Source organism: Hemiscyllium ocellatum, chromosome 9, assembly GCF_020745735.1.
Source record: "Hemiscyllium ocellatum isolate sHemOce1 chromosome 9, sHemOce1.pat.X.cur, whole genome shotgun sequence".
NCBI lineage: Eukaryota > Metazoa > Chordata > Chondrichthyes > Orectolobiformes > Hemiscylliidae > Hemiscyllium > Hemiscyllium ocellatum.
In genome coordinates this window covers 65,846,239-65,859,974 of record NC_083409.1, presented here as the reverse complement: position 1 = coordinate 65,859,974, position 13,736 = coordinate 65,846,239, and the positions used below count along the sequence as shown (strand labels likewise).

Genomic DNA, 13,736 nt, shown 5'->3' with positions numbered 1-13,736 from the left:
AAAATTTCAAAGCTCATTCAGTGCAAGATGCATGCCACTGTTTTGACAGTGTGTTTGTTAGAATGTTACATATAAGTATTTAATGGTATGTTTATGCTAATTTGTCTGTCATTACAGGAAGTAATGCACCATCATGAGACTCAGTTCTCTTGCACAGTCAACCAGCAATAGTAAGTTGAAGTAACAACTATTCTAAACTAAAGCTTTATGTTCAATCTGTAAGACTGCCCTCGCCTTCTTTGGTATTAATCTAGAATGAGATAATATAGTTGCTGTCATTCCTAGCCTTCAATATAAGAAGGCAAACCAACACAAATGGAGAAAGAAGCATTTAACAATGAGCCAGACATAAACAAGCACAGTGAGCCAAGTCAATGAGATCACTATAATGGAGACACCCTATGTTCCCTTAACTTAACCTCAGGGACCGAAAATAAAGCAAAATGACATTTGAACTCACTTTTCCTTCAGGTGTAGCAATGCCAAGAAGGTTGGTACATCAATATGCGCACCAGAAGAGCTATGAAATGATACTACAGAACTGTTTCTGCAAATACAAACTCTTAAAAGTTCAATTTGTACAAAATTTTTGTTTGAGGAAGTGGAATGAAGAATGTATGCAAAGTTGTAAGCTGTTAAATTGACCATAGCCTGTATTGAAAGAATCTGCTATTTTGATACATCAGTTTTGATACCAACTTTAGTCCTAGGAGAAATTTGCCGACAATTGCACCTGACATAACCAAATGTAAAATAGTGCAGTGATCCTTCAAAATCAAGCACATGTCAGAAGTAGAGAGAAAATACAGGAAATGGAAATCCAAGTCAGCATCTCGTCCAAAACTTCATCATCTGGGGTATCCCATCCTGTTTACGGTAGAAACCTCTCGGGGCCAGATCTGCCATTGCAGTCATTTACATACCCATGAGATCTCTGCCAAACATTGAATGAATATTGTCATCTTTGCAATGAAGGATGAACAAGATAACCTGCATTATGGTGGTTTAAATCAACCAGCCAACTTACACTGTATAAAGATACTAGGTCATATCTTGGCAGGTACAGATAATTATAGTCAGCCAGCTATAAGAATAAATATGAGACAGTCCCTAATGAATCCAACAGAGAATTCAGGACAAAATTATTCATAAAGTGAATAGTAAAAAGATGGAATCAATATCACAAGGAGCAACTGAAAAACATGGATATATTTAAGGAAAAGCTACCTATATATATGATAGGGAAAGGAATAGAACATGCTAATAGGATGAAATAAAAGGTGGGAATGTATATTGTTGATAAAGTTACATGAAGAGGTTGGAAGAATCATAAACAAGGACATGGGGTCTTCTTGATCAGATATGTTCCAGGGCTGCAAAGATTTTTAACAATTTATAAATAATAAGGCTGTAGGTTACAAATGACATCCTAGAATATTTTACCGAAACTTAGCTGGTCACAATCAGAGCAGTAGAAAGATTCGAACTATTAGCCTCAGGTTAAGGATAGAAAAATAGATCAGAATTCTAATCTTGATTGCTAGCCAGTGATGCACAAATTTTGGCTCTTTCTCCATACATTGTGAGATTTATTTTCTCTCTGCATTATTAAGCTAATGCACCTCTATGTACATTAGCCAGTGGCACCTCTGAGATCAAGAGCTTATAAGGCCTTACAACACATCACTGAACACTGAAAACCAATCTCCTGAACCCTGGAATTCAATGAAACATAATATCAGTAACAATGTACAAAACACATAAATATGGTGACTGATATAACAAGCAAAGCAACAAAGATATATCCACGCCTTAGAATTTCTGGAATTTCTATTATTATGAAATTCTTCCTGCTGTTTTGTCTTGCTTCATGCTGAAGAGGTTAAAAAAATAGAAAATAAGATGATCATGTGTTGGGCTGCACTGAAAACAGTACAAGGTCAATCCCTCTTTTTTTGCTCAGTCTGTAATTTATTTTTCTCAGACGAGGCTTAACTTTCTTTTGATAAAGCTTTTCATAGGGTTGAGTATGCAACAGTGCTCTGCTTAAATAATAGGGTTACATTTTTTAAACAGTGTTGAGTTCATATACAGTGCCATTCAAGTCTAATCATAGATTTATTTTGTGGCCCTTGTTATTTAGCAAGCTACGTCAAATGTGTCAGGGTTGAAACAATATCCAAGGGTACATGACTTCAAGCTATATGCTGATATGTATGGAACACAGTAGCATTACCAACACCCATGTTGACATTATCACACACAGTGTGGGCTAGCAGTGTGCAATAATTTCAAGACAGGTTGTTAAAATATTTTTTGCCTTCTAATGAACATCAGTTTTCTATGGAATCAAGCTAATTTGATGCTATATTCTTGCAAGTCAGAGAAACTATATTCAACAAGATCAAAGGACCTTGTAAAACAAAGTCACTTAAGACCCCAAGCAGTTCTTTGCTTCAACAATCTGACTTGTAGGTGGGAAAGGTAGGTAGGTTTACTATTTCTGATTCCTATCTAATGGTCTTCTTATGAGCCCTCACATGGAAAGTTCTGTTTGAAAGTGTCAGATAAAGACAAAATGGGATTGAGTCAGTGCTCTCCTTAGTAGAAGATCCAACCACCAATTATAGTCTCGGGTCTCACTGACCACATGGATTAAGTCATGCAGATTTGGTGACATATGCAGAACGGTAAACAAAAATCATCTTTTCAGGATGGAAGAGCAGAAAATTGTAAAGGAAATACAATTCCTACCTTGCTTGTTTTAATCATTGTGTTTGTTTTTCTATATTCAGTATAGTAGCAGGGTTCAAATTATGTCAATTTCATCAAATTTCATACAAGGCTCTCTGTGAGGTCTAGCAAACTTCCTTGCACTACCTTACGAAACTCACCCCATCAGTTGCCTATGGCATCCCTCAAGAGCGGTCCTAGCCTGATTCCACTATTAACCATACGCAGAAAAACTTGCCACTCACCTGATATGGGCTAGACTGGCATCAATGTGGTTTTGGCTGAAAATGTGTTGCTGGAAAAGCGCAGCAGGTCAGGCAGCATCCAAGGAGCCGGAGAGTCGATGTTTCGGACATGAGCCCTTCTTCAGGAATCACTGTGGTTTTCCCAATCTTTAAACCCTGGCTGAACACTTGGTCATGCATTTTCGGGTTGCCCTTCACAAGCAACATCATTGTACAGCATCCCCAATGCATGCTGCCCCTACCACATAGTTGCCCTGGCTAACAGTATAATCACTAAGTAACACAGCTTACCTTAGCAAATCCCAACTTACCACCCTCTCTAAATCACTGCTACTCTGTCCTCAATGTCTACTGTAGCCCAGCATTTTATAATGTCTAATAGTAGCATAGTGGGATAATGGTTAGCACTGCTACCTCACAGCACCAGGGACCTGGATTTGATTCCAGCCTTGGGTGACAGTCTATATGGAATTTGAATATTGTCCCCATGTCTATATTGGTTTCCTCTGGGTGCTCTGGTTTCCTCCTACAATCCAAAAACTATAATCCATGCAAAATTTCTCTGTAATGTCCCATCATGTGCAGATTAGGTGGGAACCAATGGCAAACGTGGGTTTACAGGTACAGAGTCGGTGCAGACTTTATGGACCAAGTGGCCTCTATCTGCGCTGCAGGAAGTCTGTGATTCTAATGGGAGATCATAATATACAGACAAGCATTCAAACAAATTCAAAGACTTTTTTCATCAGAAACATATCTATTTCTTTCTTGAATCTGTTGATTGATTCTGCCTCTACAACCCTCTGAGACAAGTAGTTTCTCCTCATCTTCGTTTTGAACCTACCCCCCTCTCACTCTATATCTACAATGTCTTGCTTGATCTTTGGATTTTTTATTTACAGATGTGAACATAAATTAAAAACAGAGACTGTATTTTGCTGACAGAGTACAAATGAATTGCGTACGTATTGAACAATGACTATTTTACAATCCAAGGTTGGCTGTTGCACCCAGCTCTCATCTACTGGAAAAAAGTGACAATGAAGGCCTGTCTGGCTTGTAGCACCTGATTTGCCGAGACGTGTCATGCACAAGCAAAGCTTCCTCCTCCTTAGAAAACTGTTCCTGGTCTCCCAGTTCCTCAGAATCTAGCACATCATTTTATTGACTGCTCCACTTGAGCACTGCAGGATGATGCAATATATGTTGCCCACAGTACATTGGTCCAGTCTGGGAGTGCTCTGCAAAGTAGTAGAACCTCATCTTCAGAAGCTTATCGTCTGCTCCACCATGCCCCCAGTTGAATCATGGCAGCATTATATCTGCACTCTGCATCAGTTAAGAGGTGGTGCAATGGTGTCATTTGCCATGGTTGCAGTGGTTAACCTTTATCTGCCAGTGGTCAGCCTTGTAAGGTTCCCATAGCAGGAACACAATTAACTCCAGAATGTGTAAGTTGTGGCAGCTGCCAAGGTAGCAGCTGCTCACCTTCAAGAAGGAGCACCAGTGATTACAGAGCACCTAGAAATAAATGGAATAGAACTCCTTCCTGTTGCTGAATTCTGCAGATCAGATACACCTTAAGGGTGCCATAGGAACATAAGGAATTAGGAGTCGGAGTAGGCAATTCAGCCCTTCCAGCCCACTTTGCCATTTGACAAATCATCGTCAATCGTATACTGGTCTCAACTCCACTTTCCTGTCTACTCTTCATAGCCCCTCATCCACTGCCCCAGTGAGTTGCTCAGATTGACAATGCTTTGAGAGAAGTAGTTTCTCCTCATCTTATTTTTGAACCTACCTCCTCTCACTCTAAATCTATGACATCTTGTTTGAGACAGTCCCACGAGGGGGGTCATCTGTTCAACGTCCACCTTATCAATCCCCTTTAGCAATTTCTATATCTCATTCAGCATCACCCTTCATTCTTCTCAACACCAAATACAAGCCCAAGCTATTCAATCACTCCTCATTCGACAGCCCTTTCATCCCTGGAATCAATCTGGTGAACCTCCTCTAAAATGCCTCCAGTACCTTCATCAAGTAAGGAGACCAAAATTGGACACAATACTCCAGGTGTGATCTCACCAATGTTATATAATTATAACAACACTTCTTTAATTTTATAATCCAGTCTTTTTGTAATAAATGCCAGGTTTGCATTAGCCTTTCATATTATATACTGCACCTGCAGACCCACTTTCTGTGATTCAGGCATAATGACGCCTGGACCCCTCTGCACTGACACACTTTGAATCTGCTTCCCATTTAAATAATAATTTGCCCTTATATTTTTCCAGCCAAAATGGATAACCACATATACACATTAAACTTCATCTGTAGATTCTCCTAGCCTATCCATATCTTACCTCTTCATCACAGTCTGTTTTCCCACCTATCTTAGCATCATTTGTGAATTTTGCTGTGTTACAGTCTGTCTTTGCTTGTAGCTCATTAATATAGATTGTAAATAATTTAAGTCTGAGAATTGATCCCTGTGGCACCCCATTAGTGAAGGACCCATTTTTCCGGCCCCTCTGCTTTCGGACAGTCAGCCAATCCTTTCTTCAAGCCAATACTCTACCCTTAACCTCCTGGGATCTAAGATAATCTGATTTAATTTAAACCATTAGGTTGGAAAAATAGGGTTGGTCTCCTTGGAGCAAAGGACATTGAGGGAAGCTTTGATGGAATTGCACACAATTATGATTGGCTTAGATATGGTCAAATTAAGACAAATTCTTCACATTAATTTATTGGTTGTCAAGGGCTAAGGTACATAGATTTAATATTTTAAACATGAATTGCATGGAGAATGTGAGGAGGAATTTTATATACAATTGGTAAGAATGACTGCCCATTAGGATGGAAACAATCAATGATTTCAAAAGAAAATTGGATAGGTACTTGAATTAAATAAACTATGAGGGCTCTGGGACCGAATCAGTGAGTGGGGGTGGTAGAACTGCTCCACAGGAAACTCTCAGGAACACCCTGGGCCAAGTGACCTCCTTCTGAGCCATAAATGAGACTATGGCTTTTTAAGATAGTATTATGAAGCAGAAATAATGGAATCCAGAAAAAATAATGACAAGCTTTCTCCAAACTCAAAAAAATGTTCCTAAGACATTCAACAGCTTGTACTTTTATTTAACAAGGCAGACAGGAAAGGCACAGGCCAGATCACATTACCCTCTTTGTTTATGTCAGATATCATGTTTTGGTCTGTGACTAAGCATGACATGCAGTGTGGCATCTGTAAACTGTGCCAAGTCTGGCAAGCTGTAGACACTACATCTATGATAATGATCTCTGGGATTTTATACCAATACACTTCAGCATTATGGACATGTGTAAATGTTAAATGATACGAGCACCCACCACAAGAGAAGGGCAACAGATGTCATTTGGTGTCAGGTAACAGTAAACAGCAAAGGCACAAGGGGCTTCTGTTCTTTCTCCCTTTTGGAAAACATCACGCAATGAAACATCTTTTAACTTCTTACAAAGATTTTTTTGTAGCAAGGATGTAAAATACAACAGCACCCCTTTCCTTGTAACAAGTACAAAAGTTCAGCTTTTTCATATTTTATTTTCCTATCCTAAACACTATAAGTGATGGTATGCCAGGCACTTGTTTAAATATCTTGCTGTGTCACTGCCTTCTGGGTAATGCACTAGAATAACCCAGGCTGGATAAACCTACAGGCTTCCCTTAGAGAAGCGTTGCCACTTCACTCTAGTACTGTTGAGATCAGAAATTCAATGTGGGTGGAACAGCAAAACAAAACATATCTTATTGGTGTTTCACTTTATGGAACAGTTCATTTGAACATGTTGTACCACTGAGCAAGTCATTTCTTACAACGTTAATAAATGCACTTTGAGGAGAAACAAGGACGATAAGAGCTATAACACAGGATTTCTCACAGCTTGTTTTTGAAAAAAAATCTCTGTCCATCTGGCATTCAATGTTGAGGTTACAAAAGCTAATAATTTGCTGGGAGTTTTGAACAGATCTGAATGTGATGCAAATAGGCCCAATAGAAGACACAGTTTTATCACAAAATGTGCTATAAAATTTTCCAGTTAAACCATACCTGTAATGATTTAAAATCTCCTGATGCACATGCTCCTAGAATAGCAGCGCCCACCAAAACTGATTCGTCCTCCTTGGCAAGGACAACTGGCATGCCTAAACAAGACACATGAATGCCTGCATTACATAGTATATAACATCAGAATACACTGAAAAACATTGTGTTGCATTGATCCTAGTCACTTTCTTTATTTGAATTATTATACTATTTTAAGAGTAGCATGGTGGATTAGTGGTTATCACTGCAGTCTCACAGTGCCAGGAACCTGCGTTCAATTCCACCCTGGGGAGACTGTGCGGTGTTTGCACATTTTCCCCATGTCTGCATGAGTTTACTTCCATCGTTCAAAGATGTGTAAGTTGACCATGCTAAATTGCTATTGTGTGCAGGCTAGATTAGCCATGAGAAATACAGGGTTGTAGGGAAAGATCAGAGGAAAGGGTCTGGGTGGGATGCTCTTCAGAGGGTTGGTATAGACTGAATGGCCTGCTTCACAATGTAGGGATTCTATGATTAATTTGTAAATCACGTAATTTGTAATTTTGCTCCTGTATCTTATGATTTTGTGATCTTCTGGTCACCAAGCCTCCAGGTAATTAAAAATTAACAGACTTAAGGCTTGAATATTTTCCTTTTGTTTGTGAAGGACAAGTCATTTCTTGTAAATTCTTAAGTGCTGTGTAAAGTGTTAAAGTACCTGCGTAGCAGATGATAAATTTTTAATTATGGATTACACAGAGGAACAAAACAAAACAATGCAAACAGAACTGATCCAAAAGACAAATGAGAGTACATAATTATATGTGATCTCGAAATCAAGTAGATGGTCCAAACCAATCTCATAAAATTTATTTGATTTAATTTATAAATATTTGAATATTGTTGAAAAGTGAGACATGTTGCCAAATATTTATATATTTCACTGTACAGGACAAATGCAGGAATGTCACGTTTTAAAAGTCCCTAACAATCTAAGGAAAGATGTGCTGGTGTTGGAGGATTTCCAGAGGAGATTTACAAGAATGAGCCTGGGGATGAAGGGCTTGTCATACATGGAGTAGTTGAGGACTCTAGGTGTGTACTTGATGGAGATTAGAAGATGGGGGGGGGGGGGTTGGAATCTGATTGAAACTTACAGGATATTGAGGGTTTGCATAGAGTGGACGTGGAGAGGATGTTTCCACTTGTAGGAAAAACTAGGACCCAGAAGGACAGTCTCAGGGTAAAAGAATGACCCTTTAGAACTGAGATGGGAATGAATTTCTTTCGCCAGAAGATAGTGACACTGTGGAACTCATTGCAGTAAAAGGCCATGGAAACCAGGTCATTGAGTATATTTAAGAAAGAGTGAGATAAAGTTCTTGATTAGTAACCAGATCAAGGGTTATGGAGAAAAGGCAGGAGAATGGGGTAGAGAAACATATCAGCCATGATAGAATTGTGAGCAGACTCAATGGGCTGAATGGCCTGATTCTGCTCCCTTATCTTATGATCTTGTGGTCTTCTGGTCACCAAGCCTCCAGGTAATTAAAAATTAACAGGCTTAAGGCTTGAATATTTTCCTTCTGTTTGTGAAGAATAAGTCATTTCTTGTAAATTCTAGCAAGCATAAATGAACCATGCTATAATATAACTGATTATCATAAATTGGTTGTTCACGTAGCTATTCACATACTGAAGATAGTTCAGCAAGTGCTGCCTAATTTGGCATCACATCTAATTGCAGAGATTTTGTTCAAGTTTTGCAAGCCCAGGTCAGTTGAATATAGTCTGTCTTCTGCTCACTGAAGGAACATGTTCAACTTTTGGACTAATTTAATGTTTTCAATAGATACTAAGTCCTTAAAGAAAATTGTGGCTGGCACTCATATTGACATAATTTGTAGTTTTTGGCTGTTCTACATGAACAGCAACATTTGCATTGTCACATACTTTCTTGCTTTAGTCTCTGCAAGGTAAGCATTTATCTGTTGTATTTCAGCTACATCTTTCACTGATAAAAAGAAATGAAGTAGTACAGATAGAAAGGCCAAGCAAATTAAAGGCTCTGTCATCAATAATAGATCCACAGAATTGTTACAGTACAGATCATTCAGCCCATCATGTCTGTTCTAGCTCTCCAAATTAGCATTTTATTGCCATCCTCTTGCCTTTTCCTCATAACCTGAACTTTATTCCATTTTAAATAACAGTTGTTTTGAATGCATTGATTGTACCTACCTTCATTACACTCTCAGACAGTGCAATGGCTGGAGAATTGATGAGTATAGACAAATGATAAGACATAACATATTTGAACAGATAAAGTGGTGAGAGACAAGACCATGATTGGACTTGAGGATGTTGACAAGAAGTTTAAGTTTAATACATTTGTGTCAGCAACTTTTGGAATGACGGATGATCAGGATAGGACTCAGCCAACCTAATTTGGGATAAGTTAGGTATGTGGCTACATTGGACTAATAAAGTATACAAATAACAAAGTAATGACAAAGAAAGACACTAGTAGGGGCACAGGTACATCAAGACATATACATAAAAATAAATAACATGTAGCATATGCCACTGTATCTGGCTCACAACTACTGTTCCCCACCACTACTGATCTAGCTTGACATCAAGCACAATCGAACTCCTCCATCTACTGCCCAACATTCCCCACCACTCCACTTCATCCTGGAGTGTAAAGATAACCCCAGCAACTTTTTTCAACTTTCAACCATCTCCTTAAACCTCAAAATCTTAAACTCCAACAAAACTGTGAAGAGATCATCATTTATTTATCACTAATGTTAGCATTTAGTGTCCATACTTAAATGCTCTTGCCAAGGTATTGGTGAGCTGCCATTTTGAACCACTGCAGTTTATGAACTGTAGGTACCCACAGTCTCCATGTAGGTATCTCCATAGTCTCCGTTCCACCTTGCACAGTTGTATTGCAGTCTCAGGGGCCACTGGCATTGCCACCTCCAAACCTGCAGCATTCTTTTGGACAGATCACCTACATCTCTGCCCTCCTGTGAGGATACAGCAACACTCTTTTTTAGATCCAAAAGATTGCTACAGAATCTCCAAATACCATAAGACACATGAGTGGAAGTAAGGCCATTCGGCCTATCGAGTCCACTCCGCCATTCAATCATGGCTGATGGGCATTTCAACTCCACTTACCAGCATTCTCCCCGTAGCTCTTAATTCCTTGTGACATCAAGAATTTATCAATCTCTGCCTTGATGACATTTAGTGTCACGGCCTCCACTGCACTCTGCGGCAATGAATTCCACAGGCCCACCACTCTCTGGCTGAAGAACTGTCTCCGCATTTCTGTTCTGAATTGACCCCCTCTAATTCTAAGGCTACGTCCATGGGTCCTCGTCTCCTCGCCTAACAGAAACAATTTCCTAGCGTCCACCCTTTCCAAGCCATGTATTACTTTGTAAGTTTCTATTAAATCTCCCCATAATCTTCTAAACTCCAATGAATACAATCCCAGGATCCTCGGATGTTAGAACTACCATTCCAGGGATCATCCGTGTGAATCTCCGCTGGATACACTCCAGTGCCAGAATACACTCCAGAATACTTTCAGGCAATAGCAAAACTTCATCAAAATCAATGCAACTTCATTAGATGTGAACACTGTTGGTAAGACCAGTATTTATTGCCATCCCTAATTGTCCTTGAGAAAGAGGTAGACAGTCACCTTTTTGAACTCTGACAGTCCACTCTATTCCTGTGTTCTTGGCTGAGCCGTGCATCCTTCTTTTTCACTTGTCCTCTTTAAAGTCCCATTTAACAAACCTCTTTTTATGTAAGTAATCATTGACTTCTCCACCTCCTGATGCTGCCTGGCTTGCTGTGTTCTTCCAGTCTCCTGCCTGTCTACTTTGGATATCAGTATCTGCAGTTTTCTTGTCTCTTCATCTTAGGTTCAGCATCTATCTTTATGTGATTATACTTTTATGAGATACCTTTAGATGCATTTCCATGTTCTTGCTGTCATATAAATATAATTTTTGGCACTGAGATTAGCATCAATGTATTAAAATTTCTTGTTATAGGAATCTGTTCAGCCCTCTCAACTGTCTGGCATTGTTTTCTTTGTTTTGAATAATAAGAAGCTTTTGTTTCAAGCTCCTTTTCACAAAATATTTATCTTTTCCTTATATATTTACAAAAGCAACTCAGCTCCACAAACAAATATTGCAAAGTACACAAAAGTATCAAAGGGTCACTTTTTCACTCATTTTCTTCAATTCCATAAAACATCTGCTCTCTGTCCTGCACTTTCTCTTGTCACAAACTGACAGTAGGTACATGGGGGATTGTGGTTATTAATTCAGTTTGTACCATTACACAATACAGAAAGTGGCTATACCACTTTACTTCCTGCGTGCAAGTGTTTCTTTCCCAAAATTGAAACATTTGAAATTATATTGGAGGTACTGGAAGTCACAAACTCTCATGTCAAGTACTTTTAAAGCCAAAATAGCACCAGAAACTAGTTAAACTGTTGGGAAAAATGCTGAAACTTTGTCAATAGAACAAAGACTTTCATATTTGCCAGATCAGCAATAATATTACCAGTTTTGATAATGGGATAAAAAGATCTGATAAATATACAGGAGATTCTCTTGAGACACAGGAACATTGCTTGTCGCACTGGAACTCCAAACATATTTCTGTATCTTTAATACTGTTGATTGCATATCTAAAAAACGAATAAAGGATGCATCTTAATTCTAAACTTCACACCACAAATTCCCTTTTCATCCATGATTGTACAATTTTGTATGTGACAAGCCAGAATACTTCAACACTTTAGTGTCCAAACTACATAAATCTGAAAATGAATCTGCAGCACATGATATATGATAGGCAGTAGTCTTGTGAGAGATTCTTTCACAAACAATCTGATAAAAAACACATGCACAGACAAGTCTAAGCCTCTCTGTAGGGCTGAGAGTGCATTTTAGGCATGCTACACAGTTTCCATTCTATCTGCCAATACCCTAGATAAAAAGAGTGCATTCTGCATGAAGTTCTAACTAGCAATTATATTGATTATATGGTAGCATGATACTAATCCTGATAAAAAGAAATTCTGTCCTTATGCAATATGCAGCTGCTGTTTATTATATTTATAATATATTTGCTGTATAAGCTTATAACATGATCCACATTTAAATCAGTAAACACACATTATTGTAATCTGTAAACCCAACAGTTTTCTTAATTTCTGTGAATGGTGCTTCTGATTGAAAGCAGAATTTTTTCATTGCCATCTACAGCTAGCACCCAGTCTACAGTAGTCATTGCAACAAAGTATCAAAAATCTGATACCAACATGCCATATACTCCAAGGTATTAACCTGTATCAATGCTCATCATATATGTTTATCCTCTAGATACCAACTAATTTTTCAGTGAAGGTTTTTCCATATTTCAAAACTTTACAAATGTCTCCATAATTTTGAATTTCTATATCACAACTGTGCTTCATTTTTGTCTCAAAGTTAATTTCCTTAAAATTACTGATACTTTTATAACAGTTAAATTGTGTTGCCAATTTTGAAGCAAGATTGTATGAAGTGGTGGGCTCCTCATGCTGTACAGAACAATGGCTGAGGTGAACATGTCACATGGCACTTAGCCCCTGGCATGGCTCCATCTCTGAAAGTGCTCTAGTATGACCTCCCATCATTGCACCAGTATTGTTCTTGTTCGGGATGGCTGGAGGTCTGGTAACTGTTGCTGTCCTGGGGTTCACTGAAATTATCTAGCGCTGATCCCTGGGATTCTGAATAGACATCTCCTTCAGTGGGTAAATATAGTATTTGATGAAATAAAATGAAACAAACTAGAAAAGTATTATATTCAAAACCAAGAGGACTATAGTTGATCGACTCCAAATTAGGTCACAAAGAATTGTGAGACATGAATATCCTGTTTGTTTAAAGTCACGCAGGCACTTGTATTATTCCTTTTCAAAGATTATGGTATGCAGCCCAGTGCTGCAGAGTCACAGTAAGCTTTGTGCCAGGCTAGCACTACTTAAGTCAGACTTCCTATCTTAAAATGAAATTACTTTTTGCTGCAACAGCACTGGAATGCTACAGCATTAAGAAGATCCAAATGGGCAACAGAGCATGATCCATGGTTTTCTACTGTTCCACTGGGGTCACTGGTGGACAGGAATTGGCTCAGAAACATGTATTTTACCTCAAAGAGTCAGGTGGCTTTCCAGATAATTGCTCAGATGGCTGTGGAGGTACGAGGTCACAGTGATCAATACCAAGAGTCAAGCATTGTCAACATGGTTGCAACACAACAAAAGGTTTACTGACCTGATACAAGTATTCAATACATAATTACATTTCAAATCCTACCAACGACACCCTGAGCTTCACATACTATTCCAATCACCATAGTGCCTTCACTCACACCCCAGTAATCTACATCAATTACGATTCAAGCCTCACAATCACATTCTGCATTTCAACGTTGCAAAGGTAGCACTGCTGCTAATCAAATCCGGTGTCCATATACTATTATTTACCAATGTCCATATACTATCATTTATTCAGCTGTGGCAGTCACTTCACCCCTGCAATTGAGAGGCATCTTTTGTAGGAAATGAATATCTTGTCATTGTGAA

The 13,736-nt window shown here is 38.7% G+C and overlaps 1 protein-coding gene across 3 annotated transcripts in view; it reads right to left on the bottom strand.

The window, feature by feature from the left end:
• fggy (FGGY carbohydrate kinase domain containing) overlaps positions 1 to 13,736 on the bottom strand; it is a 352,865-nt gene that overhangs the window by 44,571 nt on the left and 294,558 nt on the right. For 2 of the 3 annotated variants that reach the window (XM_060829806.1, XM_060829809.1), the window contains one exon: positions 7,079 to 7,173. The exons of the other annotated variant lie outside the window; for it this stretch is intronic. In XM_060829806.1, the coding sequence (XP_060685789.1) occupies positions 7,079 to 7,173 (95 nt within the window). The remainder of the gene's footprint in view (positions 1 to 7,078; positions 7,174 to 13,736) is intronic. 3 annotated transcript variants of the gene reach the window in all.